A 17,121-nucleotide genomic window follows, 5' to 3' on the forward strand; every position below is an offset into this window, starting at 1 on the left:
AGTACTCTTTACAGCCAACATATTTTAGAAATGGTAACATCTGATGCAATCTCAGGAGCATGGAGCTCAGCAATGGTTTAAAAAACATTGACGAATGGTAGGTAAGTACTTGGATTGCTAAGCCATGCTTGGCTGCGTGCCCTTGTGATTACTTGTACTCAAGCTGACTAATTTTAAAATAACCTGGATCTGTGAGCAGGAGCTGGATCTTTCTGCACAGCCTGAGCCCTATAGTCTATCTAAACAATTTCACACTAGTAGTAGTGGGTTAAGGATTTCCTGTCCTCGGTTGTTTGCCCATGCAATCATGCCAGCACCAGCTAGTTTGGAGCCTCCTGAATACGCTGTGCCAGCGAGCTGATTCTGACTAAAAATAACCTTGTAAAACTCCTCCAAACCCGGAGTTTTTCCGAAAAGAAAGAATACTGTTAAGTCACATCCAGAGACTTCAACATTCTGTAATAGCAGGCATAAGGAGTGCGAAGTAGGTTGGGAAGAAATTTCTAGGGGATGATCCATATTCTAGTTATAGTTAACAACTTTAGTAATGATATGTAATGGAGACAGAGGCACAATAAACTAGTGGACCATTTAATTTGGTGGGGTTTTAAATGTTGGTACCAAATGAAACAAATGGGAGATGAAGAAATGAAATCAGGAAACCTCAAATGAAACATACTGCAAAAACATGCAGACTGAGTATTCTGTGCAATCATTATACACATACATAGGTTTTAATAAAGTGAACTTACAGGAGAAATCTTTTATTATCAAGTCATTAAAATGTGTAAATTATAATCTGTGTTTAAACATTTGATGCGTTTTCTCAGTACAAATTTATGCTGCCAACATCTTTATGGCATAGCGGTGTCGACCAGTGGTGTGACCATCAGATAAATGAGGCTGTGGTCATAAGTCCCAGGTGTAGCTGCGGGTGTGTTAATAGTATTTGGTTTTGCTAGAATAGTTTGTTTCATTCTAGGGGGTAGGCTGAAAAATTGTAACGTTGATGGTACAGTCATGTTGAGTTTTTTATAGTGTAGATTTTTAATAGTAGAAGTGCATTTGATTTGTATGAATTAAAAATAATGACTTAAGCATTTAGTTACCTGTTTCATGTGGGAAGTTAGAGCATTGGCTGAAAGATTTGTTAAAGGAATACTGGAATTATTTGAATTAGGTGAGTTGGGTCACCAGCTTGTTGTCAAGGAGAAAGTTACTTCTAATTTGCTGTGAAAGTTGCTGCAATTCAATGTCAGTCTTTCTTGTTCCAGAGGGGACCTTGGAATAAGTAACCGTGATACTGCAAAAGTAATTGTCACGCTGTAGTAATATTTTCAGGCATTTTGTGGGAGCTCTGTAGGCAAGAGCTTCTTAGATGTGTGTAATTGCATGTGTTTAAATCTGTCTTATAACAAATTTCAGCTTGTGTAACTGTGATTTTTTTAAAAAAGGCATTCTGACCCATCCTTACATTTTATTACTTAACATTCAGACAGAACCTCCAAAACGAGAGTGTTTGGACTGACAGTCCCATTAGGAATTTAGCATTTTTTCCTTTATCCTGGAGGAAATACATGTCAGGAATACAACTGTAGATGAGTGTTATAAGTGTTATGTAGATGAGTGTGAGATGAGAATACATAACACACTTCTATGTGTTCAGATTATGCGTCATGAGGCTACCAGGGATAAAGCTGCTTTCCTGTCCTCTTTTTTCCTTTAAGATTATTCCAAATTATTCAGGTGCTGATCTGGCATTTCCGACTACTAAAGTGTTAGTGATCTCTAAGTAACTTCTCAAGGTCTTCACAGTACTAGGGAATTGTGGAAGAATATGGTTTAACTTCTTCACAGCAAACACATATGCACAGAGAGAAATCAGACTAGAGAGAAATTCAAGGTTGCTAGATGATCTTTGTGGTATTGCAAACCTTATTGTGGTCTTGTCTTTGCCTGTTCTTAAAGCTGATGAAGTCTGGACTGCTTGCCAAGCAAGTCTTACGTTGTAGAATTCAAAAGATAAAGGAAAATAAAAAGTTCAAATAATGGAACTTCTGAAAATTTAACAAAGAGAGAGGTGTTGTCCAGAGCAATTTGAGGACTGGTAAATTAGAGATAATGGTCATAACTATAAACCTTTGTGTTATATTTCAGTTGGCTTTTGAAACTATGAGTGTAATATCCGTTGTTACTAATTGCGTACTGATTGGAATGTCTCCACAAGTGAATGCCCTTTTCCCAGACTCAAAAATGGAACATATCCTGACTGTGGCATTGGTAGAGGTAAGTCTGCCTTCAAACGCTGCACGTGCTTTAGTAACATTTAACATAAACTGTGGAAATTATACCCGGAAGTAGACTTCTCCCAACCTTACATTAAAAGGAAATTAAGATTTCCCTATCAAAGAAGTGTTAAAAAATCTTGCTTTTTGATTCCTTTCTATGTTTTTGTATGCTGTGAATGTTGTTGCCATACTTATCCGTGCATTCTGAAGATAACCTGTATTTCTTGCTTCATGTATTTCAAGAATTTAACAGTGCTATTTCAAGAAGGAAAATAACCACATTTTTGTGAACTGGTTATTTCTCTGGTTTATGACCCCAGCGTATTCTATAAAGACCTCCTACATAATCTTTATGGATGTTTCCTGTAAGGCTTGTCTGAAACAAGTATGTATGATGACTATAAATACTAGTGGTTGTAACAGCATTTGGGTTTCATCTTTTAATAATTCTGTGTAGTAAGCACGTGAGTGTCATTCATTTTCAGACAAGGAGGGGGGGGATGACTCTGGTCATTTTGTATAATAACTGAGATTGTAGGACTTTGCCCTTAGGTAGCTTTCTTTCAGAGCTTTCTTGTATTTCATTGCCTTAACTTTCATCGTTGCGCTATTTTAGCTTTTAGGAACTGGATTACTTTTACTGCGGCAAAACGTCTGGTTTGCCTATGTGTAGTTGTTAAAGTGCATCACCTTACAAAGGAGCAGCAGGTGCACATACTGTGTTGTTTTTACAGGTGTTAAGCATAATCATAGAATCATAGAATCGTAAAGGTGGAAAGGACCTTAAGATCATCTAGTTCCAACCCCTCTGCCATGGGCAGGGACACCTTGCCCTAAACCACATGGTCCAAGGCTCTGTCCAACCTGGCCTTGAACACCGCCAGGGATGGAGCATCCACAACCTCCCTGGGCAAGCCATTCCAGTGCTTCACCACCCTCACTGTAAAGAACTTCTTCCTTATATCTAATCTAAACTTCCCCTGTTTAAGTTTGAACCCATTACCCCTTGTCCTACCACCACAGTCCCTAAGGAAGAGTCCCTCCCCAGCATCCTTGTAGACCCCCTTCAGATACTGGAAGGCTGCTATGAGGTCTCCACCAGCCTTCTCTTCTCCAGGCTGAACAGCCCCAACTCTCTCAGCCTGCCTTCATACGGGAGGTGCTCCAGCCCTCTTATCATCCTCATGGCCCTCCTCTGGACTTGCTCCAACAGCTCCATGTCCTTTTTATGTTGAGGACACCAGAACTGTACGCAGTACTCCAAGTGAGGTCTCACAAGAGCAGAGTAGGGGGGCAGGATCACCTCCTTTGACCTGCTGGTCATGCTTCTTTTGATGCAGCCCAGGATACGGTTGGCTTTCTGGGCTGCAAGCGCACACTGCCGGCTCATGTTAAGCTTCTTGTCAACCAACACCCCCAAGTCCTTTTCTGCAGGGCTGCTCTGACTCTCTTCTCCACCCAACCTGTAGCAGTGCCTGGGATTGCCCCGACCCAGGTGTAGGACCTTACACTTGGCTTGGTTAAACTTCATAAGGTTGGCATCGGCCCACCTCACAAGTGTGTCAAGGTCCCTCTGGATGGCATCCCTTCCCTCCAGCGTATCAACCGAACCACACAGCTTGGTGTCGTCGGCAAACTTGCTGAGGGCGCACTCAATGCCACTGTCCACGTCACCGACAAAGATGTTGAACAGGACCGGTCCCAACACCGATCCCTGAGGGACGCCACTCGTTACAGTTTTCCAACTGGACATCGAGCCATTTACCACAACTTTTTGCGTGCGGCCATCGAGCCAGTTCTTTATCCACCGAGTGGTCCATCTATCAAATTGATGTCTCTCCAATTTAGAGACAAGGATGTCATGCGGGACAGTGTCGAACGCTTTGCACAAGTCCAGGTAGATGACGTCAACTGCTCTGCCCCTGTCCATCCGTTCTGTGGCTCCATCATAGAAGGCCACCAAATTGGTCAGGCAGGATTTCCCCTTAGTGAAGCCATGTTGGCTGTCACCAACCACCTCGTTGTTTTTCATGTGCCTTAGCATGTTTTCCAGGAGAAACTGTTCCAAGATTTTGCCAGGCAGAGAGGTGAGACTGACTGGTCTGTAGTTCCCTGGGTCTTCCATCTTCCCCTTCTTGAAAATGGGGGTTATATTACCCTTCTTCCAGTCATCGGGAACTTCACCTGACTGCCAGGATTTTTCGAATATGATGGACAGTGGTTTAGCAACTTCATTCGCCAGCTCCTTCAGGACCCGTGGATGGATTTCATCAGGTCCCATGGACTTGTGCACGTTCAGGTTCTTAAGATGGTCTCGAACCTGATCCTCTCCTACAGTGGGCCTAAAGTCTTCATTTTCACAGTTCCTGCATTTGCTTTCCAAGACTTTTGTGGTGTGGTCAGAGCATTTGCTGGTGAAGATGGAGGCAAAGAAGTCATTAAGAACCTCAGCCTTCTCCAAATCCATGGTAGCCAGTTCTCCTGATAGCTTCCGGAGAGGGCCCACATTGTCCCTAGTCTGTCTTTTATTTGCTATATATCTATAGAATCCTTTCCTGTTATCTTTTACGTCCCTTGCCAAACTTAATTCTAGCTGGGCCTTAGCTTTCCTAACCTGGTCCCTAGCTTCTCGGGCAATGCTCCTGTATTCTTCCCAGGCCGCCTGTCCTTGCTTCCACCTTCTATAAGCTTCTTTTTTCCCTCTAAGTTTCCTCAGCAGCTCCTTGTCCATCCATGGAGGTCTCCTCGCCCTCCTGCTGCACTTTCTTCTAGTCGGGATGCAACACTCTTGAGCACGTAGCAGGTGATCCTTGAATACCGACCAGCAGTCTTGGGCCCCCCTGCCCTCTAGGACTGTATCCCATGAAACCTTACTAAGGAGGTTCCTGAAGAGGCCGAAGTCTGCTTTCTTGAAGTCCAGGGCAGTGAGCTTGCTGCATGCTCTTCTCACTGTCCTGAGGATCTCAAACTCAACCATCTCGTGATCACTAGAGCCAAGGCTGCCCTGGAGCGTCACATTTCCAACCAGTCCCTCCCTGTTGGTGAGCACGAGGTCAAGCATGGCACCTCTCCTCGTTGGCTCCTCTATTGCTTGAAAGAGGAAGTTGTCTTCCACGCAATCGAGGAACCTCCTGGATTGCTTGTGCCGGGCCGTACCGTCCCTCCAACAGATGTCAGGATGGTTGAAGTCCCCCATGAGGACAAGGGCCTGCGAGCGTGAGGCTGCTCCTATCTGTCTGTAGAGCGCTTCATCCACAGAGTCCTCTTGATCAGGCGGCCTGTAACAGATCCCCACCGTAATGTCCCCCATTGCTGTTTTCCCTTTGATCCTGACCCACAAACACTCTGTTACCTCATCACCCGTCCCCAGACAGAGTTGCATACTCTCTAGCCTATCACTGACATAGATAGCAACGCCCCCTCCCCGTCTGCCTGGCCTGTCTTTTCTAAACAGCCTGTAACCTTCCATTCCAACACTCCAGTCATAGGAGCCATCCCACCATGTTTCTGTGCTACCAATGACATCATATTCCCGTAGCCTTGCACACATCTCTAATTCCTCTTGCTTGTTCCCCATACTACGGGTGTTTGTATAGAGGCACCTTAGCCGAGCTCCAAATGCAGCCGACTCAATGGCTGGGGCAGCTGGAACATCTCTACATCGCTCCAAGCACTTACTACAGGTGCTGGCAACTGACCAGGAGTGTTGGGATGGATCAATGCTCCCCTCCCCCAACACATCTAGTTTAAAGCTTTCTTGACCAGCCTGGCAAGCCTCCTACCAAAACAGCTCTTCCCCTTCTTTGTCAGACCAGCTCCACCAGCCTCCAGTAGACCTGGCCTCCCAAATGGAGCCCCATGTTCTAAATAGCCAAACCCCTGACTATGGCACCACCATTCTAACCATTTATTAACCTGCCAAACGCGCCTCGCTTTTTTAAGGTGCTCCCCTTTGTCCTGGAGAATCGATGAAAAAACTATCTGAGCTCCAGAGCCCCTAACCACCTCTCCCAAGGCTCTGTAGTCCTTCTTAATGTTCTCCAGGCTACTGCTATCTATATCTCTAGCACCCACATGGACCACTAGAAGGGGGTAATAGTCAGCAGGACTTACTAGAGCAGGCAGCCTCTCAGCAACATCCCTGATCCGAGCCCCTGGCAGGCAACACACCTCCCTCGAGACTGGATCAGGCCGGCAGATGGGTGCCTCTGTGCCTTTCAAAGTGGAGTCCCCTACTACTATGACCCTCCGCTTTTTCCTGGAGGCACCAGTAGTGATCCTCTTTACTGGTGCATCAGCGGGATGCTCATTAGGTGTGGTGGGTGCTTTCTCGTTAGCCCCCTGCAGAACTGCAAAGTGGTTCTGGGTGGGGACATCAGATTTAGGAGGAAGTCCCTTGTTGTTAATTGTCCTCTTCCTCCTTTTTTTGTTAGTTTTTCTCGTGACTAATTCCCAGCTTCCTGGGTTGCTGCCCTCTTTCTTTCCTATGTGAGCAGTGCTGGACGTTTGCGGCCCCTGCACAGTTTGGGCCTGGAGCAAGCAGCCCAGCTTCCTCTCAGCTTCCCCGGCATCTTTTAGCTCTCCAACAGCCTCCCGCAGCTCAGCCACCTGCTGCAGGAGAACCTCCACCAGGGCGCACCGAGTGCAGCCCTTTCCATTGTGCACCCTCGCCTCAAGAGACCAGTCGAGGCACTCTCTACACTCCGAGGTCTGCGCCGCAGCCTCCCCTCTCATCGGCTCTGTCTGGGTGCCTATGCTGGCCGCCGCCGGGGCAGAGCTCCCAGAGCGGGCCCTGGTCCTGAGGCGAGTACTCACCATCCTGCTCGCCCTGCCTGCGCCAACTGCCGCGCAAACTGCCACGCCCTGGTCGCTCGCGCTCCCTGGGGTGGGTTTTTACCCACTGAGGGCTGGTGCCGTCACTCCTGGCGCCGCCCCCTGTGAGTCAGCTGCTCGCGTGAGCTGAGCTGCCGGCTCCTGGGCAAGTCCTGTCGAGGACTTGAGGCTCCCTCGGTGGCTCTTGCCGCTCCGAACTGAGGCTCCTGGACGCTGTGCTTCCCCCCGCTCCGGTGTTAAAGGCGTCCTCTCTGGAGATACCTCGGCAATTATGCAATGGATTATGAGCTTGCTTTAAGGGTTTTTTACCATATCTTAATGTTTGCAGAGTTAACTCTAAATATGAATAATGTCAACTGGTTTAGTGAAGTTTGAGTCTGCAGACAGCCTGATGTCTGCAGACATGTTTGTCTGTTATGCATGTGTGAACATTTGCATTAACCCTAGTGATATATTTTAATATAAAACTAATTTGGCAGTTTAAACATAATGCTGTAGTTCATTACTGGACAACGTATTCAGAGAGATTATATTATGAAAACTGTATCACTAAATGTAAGCGGTGTGATTTACGGCAGCTTAAAGAGATGGGGCTGTTTCGTTTTGTGCAGAGAAGCAATTCGGTGATGACCACTTATCTGTAATTAACATTGTGTGAAGGGAGTGGTGGAGGCTAATGCCAGGTGAGCCAGAAGAGAGGAAAGGCAACCATTTAATGTATAGAAAAGTCAAGCTTTCTCTTACTGCTCTTCTTAGTAAAAACAACCACCTAAACAACCCATAATGCACTGGTCAGAAAAGGAATATTTAAAAACCAGTTTCAATCACAAATATCCAGTATGTGTGATACTTTTAAGTATGCTGCTCTGATTTTTATTTGTTTGTTTGTTTTGTGTTACTGCAAACTGTTTATTGTCTGAGAAAAAGCGAAGACACAAACCCAGCATATGAGTCACATAGTACTTTTCTGCAGCATAACAAGCCATGTGATTTGTGGAATGTTGTTGGTTATAAACAATTCCAAAACTGCTCAATGTCAAGTTTAAAACTTCTGCAGTCTCACAAAGGACAGTTTGTCAGTACATTTTAAACGATATGTAACAAGTTCATGGGTGTGGGTTTAGTTAGCTTCTTTTCTTTAAAGTGTCAGAGAATAGCTCAGGTTGTACAATCTCGCAGGAAGTTTTGAAACACAAGTTACGAAGTTTCTGGAGTACTGAAGAATTCTCCAGAGTGAAACACATTTTACATAGAAATTTTATTTAAAAAAATATATGAAGATGAACACAACAAACATGATTTCATTCCTGTTGAAGGCAGTTTCTGTGTGTTGACAGTTAAACGTTCTCAGTTACAGAAATTATTTTTTTAACAGTAGTTATATTGTACATATTTCAGGTTAAAACATTGATTTAAAAAGGTGGAAAGAAGGGAGAATTACTAGATGCTGTGGGGCTATGAACAGCAGAAGCATGGATTTATGGCAGCTTAAAGAGATGGGGCTATTTTTGCCTTTACTTCCTTGGCATTTATTCCCATCTTATCTGTTACACTGACACTTTCTTTTATCTGGTGCATGATGAATCAGATTAGGGAATTGATGTGGGAGAAGCTGTCTGACCCAGCTCTCTACTGAAAGGGAGCAGGGCAGAAGCAATTGTGTGTAGAAGACACACAGTAGTGCTGTAGGTTTGTGCTGGATTAAATTTGTGGGACTTCTGCACCGCTGAGTCTTTCTACTGTAAGTATTCATCTTCAGGAAGATCCCTAAACTACAAGAGGACCACAAATCTCACATATTGGCAGTATTCCCATGCACCTCTACTATATTTGTTGATGATTAAACTGTGCATTTCAGTTGTAAAGAAAAATTCAGGAGCAGAATATATCACTTTAAACCTCTAGGACAAACCTGGTGTGTCTAAAGTACATTAGTGTCAAGGTAGGAAAAAGTTCTGTTGGATGTGTCAGGGTGTTGATAGAAAAGCATTTTAGATCACTTAGTAGAGATTCAGAAACACATGGTATAGGTGAGGTTTTTACTTTCTGATGTTTACTGCAGGTGAAGACGAGAATATTATGGTGTGTTCATGCTATTTTGGCAGCAGTTTGGCAGGCAGTGTGAAAATGTTAAGGAACACAAGAAATTTCTTTTAGGAGGCTACGTATGCTTTCACATGTTCAGTTGTTGGTGTAACCGACTTAAATCTTAGCTGCCATTAGATTATTTTATCAGGTTTAAGTAATTGAGACTCCAGTTGGATATTTGTATACCTATTTGATGGAAAGCTAAACAGAAAAGCACCGTTCTTACCAAAGCCAAGCGTGGGTATTGGCAATATCCTGATGGTTTTTTAGTTTTCAACAAAAAAAAATAGCGCTTTTTAATAATAATACTGATGCTGTTCAAATGGAAACATGTTTATATGACATTTTACATGAATCAGTGCAGACATAATGAAGAACTGTTTGTGATATTCTTGTAAGCTTTCTGTACCCTGCTCCTAGTAACTCTACTGCTGTCCACACTTGTGACGGGAATGCCTATTGTATGAGCAAAGTAAATGCTAATTAAATAGAATAATATATTAAGTATTTCACAGTAAATAATGGTAAGCATCAAAATAATAACATTTAACAATAATTTTAAAGTATTAAACCAGTGATTTTTTTGTTTTGAACAGTTGACCTATTTTCATCAACCCAACATCTGCTTCCATGGCAACATGATTTGAACCAGGAGCAGAATCATGAAACTCCCCTTTTTTACTTACGGATGGATGCTGACTGAGTGCAGCAAGTTCGGTTTTCAAACAAAAAGAAGTAGGTGAATGTCCTTAAAGCAGGAAACAATAAGTCCTTAATAACATAATTTTAAAACAGTTGTATCCCATAGTGTGCTTAGTACTTCAGGCTTTACCATAGACACATACTTGTGGTATGAACCACAGTTTCAAAGTAGGATATTCCAAGCAAGTGTCTGTACTCATGTGAAACTGTTCCAAATCACCTCTGACTTCTTCCACTGATTTGAATAAAAAGAGGGAATTACTCTGAAGAAATTTGGTGAATAGCTGGGGAGTGGGTTAAAACAAGGTGTAACCTTAATTCTGCAGTGCATTTTTATTTTCTTGAAAATGATTAACAGAGGGTTTTGTTCCTCATGACTATTTCTTCTTAATGTAGACTCTCATAAATTCAAAAAATGCAGATTAAATCTGTTTCAGGACTACTCTGAAAATGGAGTCCAAGAAATCAGTTGTATGTGCAACTCTTAGTAGTGATTCTTTTCTTTTCAGAAACATTGAAGTTTAACAGCACATTGGTAGGGGTATTTTGAAGCAATAGTTGTAAATTACAGGCTAACGGGAATGTATCCTAATCTCCAAAAGTAGCCTGTATAGCCAGCATTCAAATGTAGTAAACTAATAGATTTTATACAGAGCTACACTTAGCCTGGATGTTTTACGTCACATTGAGGCATTTGGGGATTAGCTTGGAAATACTAAGTAATAATGGAGGGCCCTCATGATAACTAGTATAAAAACTAACCTTACAGCCTACAAATACGATTTTGGGAAGAATGTAATCAGCTCTGGTATAGATGAAAAATGAGGACCTTAGCATAAGGACAAGATTAGTATATTTGTAGTAAACATGGCTTATTAAACAATCAGGCTGTGTGGATTTGGTTTTGTGGAATCTTCATGAGAATTTGAAACAGATCTTCATGAGCTGCATAAATATATATATATTTGAAAGTCAGTTCTATAAGGGTATGGAGTGGAAGAAGGGAAGTAACCCTTTCTTTAAGCTTTGTTTTTCCTGGGTGAGGGGCAGCTGACAGTCCTTTATCAAAGGCTGGAAAGCAGGAATCGTAACTTGTTAATAAAGCTGAAAAGTTAGTGGTGTTATGTTTAAAAGTATTAGCAGATCGAAAATCAAAGTAGTTGAGAATTGCTTGGTACATCTGCTTGTATCTGGAGTTCCATTTTATTAAGTGTATATCTTCATCAAAGGCCTCCTGGTGTACAGTAGAAGCACTTTGAGCTTCTGCTGAACACTCTTAGTGTAAGGGTCCCGACACTCACCTCAGCAGTAAACTTGGCAGTTGTTCCTGAAATTCTGTGGCAGGGAAACTGGGAGACACTACCAGAGTCAAGCAGTTTGGAATTTAGTAGATGAGAAGGTTCTAGGCATCATCATACTTTGCTTTCTAGATAAATTTGGAAATTAGTAGCATTGCATCCTGAGTGCAGTTAAGATCTTTTGAATCCACTTCCTGAGGAAAGACAATTTTAGATGGCTTGTTACATCAAACTTGTATTTTTTCCCCCTTATTTCCTTAACTTTAGCAGATTTGCAAAGTACCCTTACATATTGGCCAACTTTACGTAGTAGGAAAAAAATGCAGAAAAATCAGCTGCATCAGCATACATACGTATTTAATTCCATTGACATTAAAACAGTGCAAAGTTGAAGCAAATCAGCTGTGCATAAATTGATTTTTTTTCTTCCCCTAAATGATTTCTGTGTTTCTGACAGGTACTGTTTTAAAATGCAATAGCTACAGATTTTCACATACAGAATCAGAGAGTAGTAAGACCTCTGGAGATAATTTGGTCCAACCTTCTGCTGAAAACAGGACCTTAGATTAGGTTGTCCATGTCCTTGTCAAGCTAAATTAAGACTTGAATACTTATAGTGAGGGAAAGTCCACTTCTCTGGGCAACCTGTTCCATTGTTTAATTGTTCTCATGGCAAAGAATTGTGTTTTTTCTTATGGCAAGAGAAGATTTCCCCAAAGCAGCTTGTAGCTCATGGCCTCTTGTCCTTTCAGTGTGTATCCTTGTGAAGAGGGCAACCTTCAAGTTGTCTTCTCAAAAACTACCCATTAGGCATTGGCCATGATTAGATCCTCCCCACCCTCCTGAGTTCCTCAGTTCCTCCAACCTTTCTTCTTCTGTCAGGTTCTTCAACCTGTAGTCTTGGTGGCCTTCCGAGAGGCCCCCTCCAGGTTTTCAATGTCTGTTTTCCAAGTTGCCAGTGCCACTTTTAAAGAAACGAGGAGTGTTTTTCATGTGGGCTTATCCCCTTATATCTTTCATAGTTTCATGGTGAGGTACAAACCTTACTGACAGCTTTACAGTTCCTTTTTAAGAAAATAATTAGCAAGCTTACTCATCAGGTATTTTATTTTAGGGAAACATATCCTAGCCAAGACCTGTCTACACTCGTACTTGGGATGAAAACAGAAAAATACAGAAAGATAAATGGAAAAATGCACTTTATGTAAATTGTATAATTATTTGGTTCGTTGATGTATACATACATAAAATAATTCTGCAGTATTACAGATTCTGAATGTTAGAAAAGCTTAATCCAAGCCACTGGCGATTTCAATTAACATGTTGTTTCTGTTCAAGAATACCTTTACCTCAGCTGCAAACATATGTGTAGTGTGTATACGTATACATAAGAAATCATATCTGAAAGTCCTTCTTTAAAAATCTGATGTGTATGTTTTAATTTTTAATATTGTACAAAACAGTGCTTTGATTTCATATTCTGTGCTAGGAAGGTAAGCCACTGCTGTTTGGTTTATTCTTAGATTTGCAATTGTGAGCCATAAAAATAGTTTGATTTTTTAATTTCAAGCTGAAACCCTGGATAGCATTGGTATAACGCTTCGTGGAAGTTTCTGAAGGTTACTGTAGTATAAAGACTTAACAAAATTTGCCAATTCTTTAGTTTACTTTTTGACAACATTTTAAGGAAGAACTCCAATTTCTGTGCATTTTATACACATGGCACTTTGCAAAAGATTCTTGAAACTGTAGGTTTAGTTTGAATATAAAGTTATGAAATATTTTAGCAAAGTTATTCTTGTGAGTGAAGGGGAACAGATTGTTCTCAGGTTTTTTTTCTCACTTCATTGAGCGTTTTAACCTTTCAGATGGGAGGGAGGATTTATGGGTTTGTCTGTATGTAATGTTATAAATGCTTGCGCTGAACCAGACTCCTGGGACCGTATCAATGAGGTTAAAAGCATTACGATTTTGCAGATTGCACATTAATACGTATTAGGTTTATTTCTTTTTACTGCAGTCTACTGGTTCTTTTGTTATAGTAATTCTGATTTGGTGTAGATTTTTGGTCACTTTGAATGGTAAAGATTATGGCAAAAGCTTGTCAGAATGAAAACAAATTCAAAAATTGCAAGTTTGTATTTGCTGGTTGTATTCTGTAGCTGTCTGTTAGTACAGAAATGAAAATGCATTTTAATATCTATCTAGTCTTAAATAGTCCAATGGCTTTTTGAAAATCTCAGCATTTAAAACAGTATTTCTGCATTTTCCTATTTGTGAGCAACTTTAATTTGTTTCTCTTTATTTTCTGTTCTTTTCTCAAACCCTTCCTTTCTCAGCTGCTCAATTTGCTATGTGGGAAGCTGAAACATAATCATACAGGAGAATGAATTGTGCTGTTCAAATGATCTACAGACACTGAAATGTGTTAAATATGTGTAGGACAGCAAGAAGCCACTGTATTGCAGGAAGTTTTTCAACCCTGATAACTGAAACGTGTTGATATATTTTACTACTGTGTCTACCCAAATGGAGCATTGTGTTTCGACAGTAATTTTCATTCCTTACTTTAAGGTGACACAATTCAGAATATGATTTTTATCTTTAAATACATGTCTTGCTCATAAAGGTCAGACTTGGTGTATGAAATACTACTTCACTGTTGTTTTTTTGAAACAGATTTTTTGATCGAATTGAACTAGGAATACATGCAAAGGAATGGCTTGGTCAGATCAAGGGTCTGTCTGCAGCAGAGGCCAAGGGAAGAGTGTATTAGTATAGCCAGTACGTAGTCATGTTTCCTCGAAATTAATTGCCAGCATCTGGTGATTTCTGGTCCTTTTTAAGGACTTGTCTCATTGTTGAAAACTGAGCTGGCCAGAGCTGGATGTGGAAATGTGCTATGCTTTTATACAATGGTATATCCACTCTTTCAAAAGAACTTGAATTATTTTATAGTAAAAAGCTAGTTAAGCTACTGATGTTAGTATCCTCTTAGCTTAATAAGTAATCATCGTGTATTGGTTCCACCCTGTTTTTTTCTAGCTTTTCTTTGCTCTTTTTTCAGTTGTCTTTTCTGTGTAAGAAGGACTTTTAATTCTGAATTGTATACTGCTGGTGTGGCTGGGACATTGTAGTGGAAGTTAAGAAGTTGGTGTCACAGGAAGCCCTTTCATTGGCAAGGAAAACCTGGGAGGTGTCTTAGTAGGAGCCACGGTAGCAAAAAGAGAATACGCCATTCTTGCTGTCAGCCAGGTGATGGTAGGGAACAGGGAGCTACAGAAGTATCGGATGCTAGTTAGCTGAAAGATCTCAATGCTTTTTAGCTCATGTTGGGGTCCCTTTAGTAAGGAGCAGAAATGGGTGTGCCTTCTGGGATTGTGCCATTCCTCATGAATTTAACATTATCTAGTAGATACTACTGTATTCTAAACCATGCATATAGTAGGAAGGTTGGATGGGTCAGATACCTCAGGAATTCTTTCTGGAAGGGAGCTTATTCCTTAACTATGCTAATAAGTGCTTCAGAAGTGTCAACCTGGAAAAACAGCAGGAGAAGACTGAAGAATAATATTTCTTCCTTTCCTTCTTGGGTTGTGCAAGGCTGCCAAACTGGCAGAACTTCAAAAGGGAAGACAAATAGAGAACAGATCTTTGGAGAAAATTACAAGACATTTTAAAGAACTTTCTAAGAATCAAACTCTAAGATCTCTTTAAAACCCACTTAGCTTAATATTTCTCATGAAGGAGTTTTCTTTAATGTATAAATATGATATTTCTAGCTCAAGCCTGATCTGGATGTACAGCTTCCTTGCTGGCAGTTGGAAATTGAACAGCCAGACAAAAGCCAAGTTAACACCTATTAATATTCATTGTTTACCTTCCACTTGATTAAAATTAACAATTGTTTAATGACAAGATAGAGTATGAACATTCAAAGCCTCCTGGCTTCACAATCATTCCCAGGTTGGCTTAGCATTTCATGGTACTGAATTGTTTTCTTTTGTAAATAACATTAGTTTATTCAGTGAAATTATTTAAATAACTTTCTGCAAATGTGATATCCATAACTGCCAGCATATTATTCCTGAATAATGGAATTTCCTAGAGAATAGGTAGAGCTATAGGATTCAGATGCCATGTTTCTATATATCTGTGATGCAGTTTGCAGTAGCATTTCTTTGTATCGTTCTTACTAGAAGCCTTCCTTCTCAGGGACTGCAATGTTCTTCCTGTCTCCAAAGATTTATATAACTTCTTTGTCTAAGGTTGGTTTGGTTGGGTTTTAAACTGTGTGTAGCATTGGAGGATAAATCCAATTTGTCATTTGTATCCTCAGATGATTGAGAGTGAATATGATTGGCTCTGACCAGGTAGGGGAATCCAAAGGAAGAAAATGTGGGGTTTGCGGCTGCATTTGGAAAAGAGATAGAGAAAGATCACTAAAACTCCCTACAAATAGCAGGAGAAAGCCAGTCATATGTCATATGGGTGTTGGAGCCTCTGTATTGTTGATTAAACACCTCTTGTCAGAGAGAGTCTTAATGATGTAATGTTGTTGTGTGCATGTTTTCCAGTTATAAAATTGCAGAAGAATTTACTTTTATTAAATTTTCTTTGCAGTAACTTCTAACACTCTGGTTTGGAGTGTTAAGCCTTCTGGATTGACTTTCGTGTTTATGTTGTTGACTTTGTTACACACCTACTCAGTGTTGTAAATGTAATCAGTAGTCATTTATTAGAAACTTGCAGTATGAGTTCTACAGTCTCTTACTTAAAAATGAGCTGAATTTGTTGCTATAGTTTTTCCCCTCCAGATCCATTTTAGAAAAAGTTCCAAAGCAGCATAAAATCCAAAACATCTCTTTGGGTTTTGTGTGCTTGTTTTGTTTTGTTTTTGAAGTGCTGAGAACCACCTGGCACACAACTGAAAACTGATTTTGGAACTTGTGCAAGAAAATGCAGTACTTGACTAAAAGGCTGTAGTACAGAGTTACTTTTTTTTTAATAGTCTCAGAGAAAACGTTTTATTAAACACTGGCTAAAGCTGGTCATGACCCATGCTGTAAAGTAAATGTCAAAAGAAGAGGGGCTTAATTACTTTGGTTTTGCTGCACTGAATTTCTATCCTATACTGGAAGGAAGTGTCAATCCAGAACTTCACTCTTCTGGTCAGAAGAAATTAGTGGAATGTAATTTTCAAAGGGATTTTTCATTAACTGTGACAGTGTGCAAGCCGCCTGGTATGCTGCTGCTTTCTGTTCTAATACCTTGAACGGTCCTTTTGAAGTCATGGGAGATTTCTAAGCATGCCTATAATCGGCTAAATCTCTACAGTGAATAATACAAAAGAAATACAGTTGGAAGCTGCTGAGAATTCATAAACCATAATATGTTTGATCAAGGTCAGTTTTAGTCAGAGGATTTGTTGTAAGATAAAAAGTGTGTGTTAGCGTGTGTGTGTGTGTGTGTGTTATACGTATTACAGGTAAGCCAATATCAAATAGAAGAGTATCTTTTATTAAATTTGAAATATATAGTTTGTGATACTTGAGTTGATCTGCATCTTGGTGTATTTGTTTCAGAAGTCCATAACCATTGCAAATTGAGTGAAGTGGGAATAAACAGTTTATTGAAGGAAATGTTTGAACTCTTAGTGTTATAGCTTAGCAAATAAAGTTACTGAATTCAAGTAGTTTCTTGTTCTAGCTTCTAAAAGGCTTCATTTAAAAAAAAGAAGATGGCTATGCTAGGAATAATTTGTAGCAGATAAATTATTAATGTGTCTTGAAGAACAGCGTGTTGGGAAAACTGAAGTATTAGTTTATTCTAACACTGGTTGCATTTGGTGATCCTGCTTTATTTCCTGTGTAATTACAGAAACTGCAGGAGCAAGCAGGAGAAATACAATG

General features: G+C 40.7%; 1 protein-coding gene across 2 annotated transcripts in view; it reads left to right on the forward strand.

Moving 5' to 3' along the window:
• Positions 1-17,121, forward strand: part of ANO10 (anoctamin 10) — a 128,061-nt gene that overhangs the window by 18,143 nt on the left and 92,797 nt on the right. Inside the window, exons 11-12 of one of the 2 annotated variants that reach the window (XR_003991784.1) lie at positions 2,158-2,286; positions 9,806-9,944. Coding sequence is in view for 1 of the 2 variants with exons in the window: in XM_030489085.1 (XP_030344945.1) it covers positions 2,158-2,286 (129 nt within the window). In the remaining variant the exon portion in view is untranslated. The remainder of the gene's footprint in view (positions 1-2,157; positions 2,287-9,805; positions 9,945-17,121) is intronic. The other variant, XM_030489085.1, reaches the window with a different exon arrangement.

Source organism: Strigops habroptila, chromosome 1, assembly GCF_004027225.2.
Source record: "Strigops habroptila isolate Jane chromosome 1, bStrHab1.2.pri, whole genome shotgun sequence".
Taxonomy (NCBI): Eukaryota; Metazoa; Chordata; class Aves; order Psittaciformes; family Psittacidae; genus Strigops; species Strigops habroptila.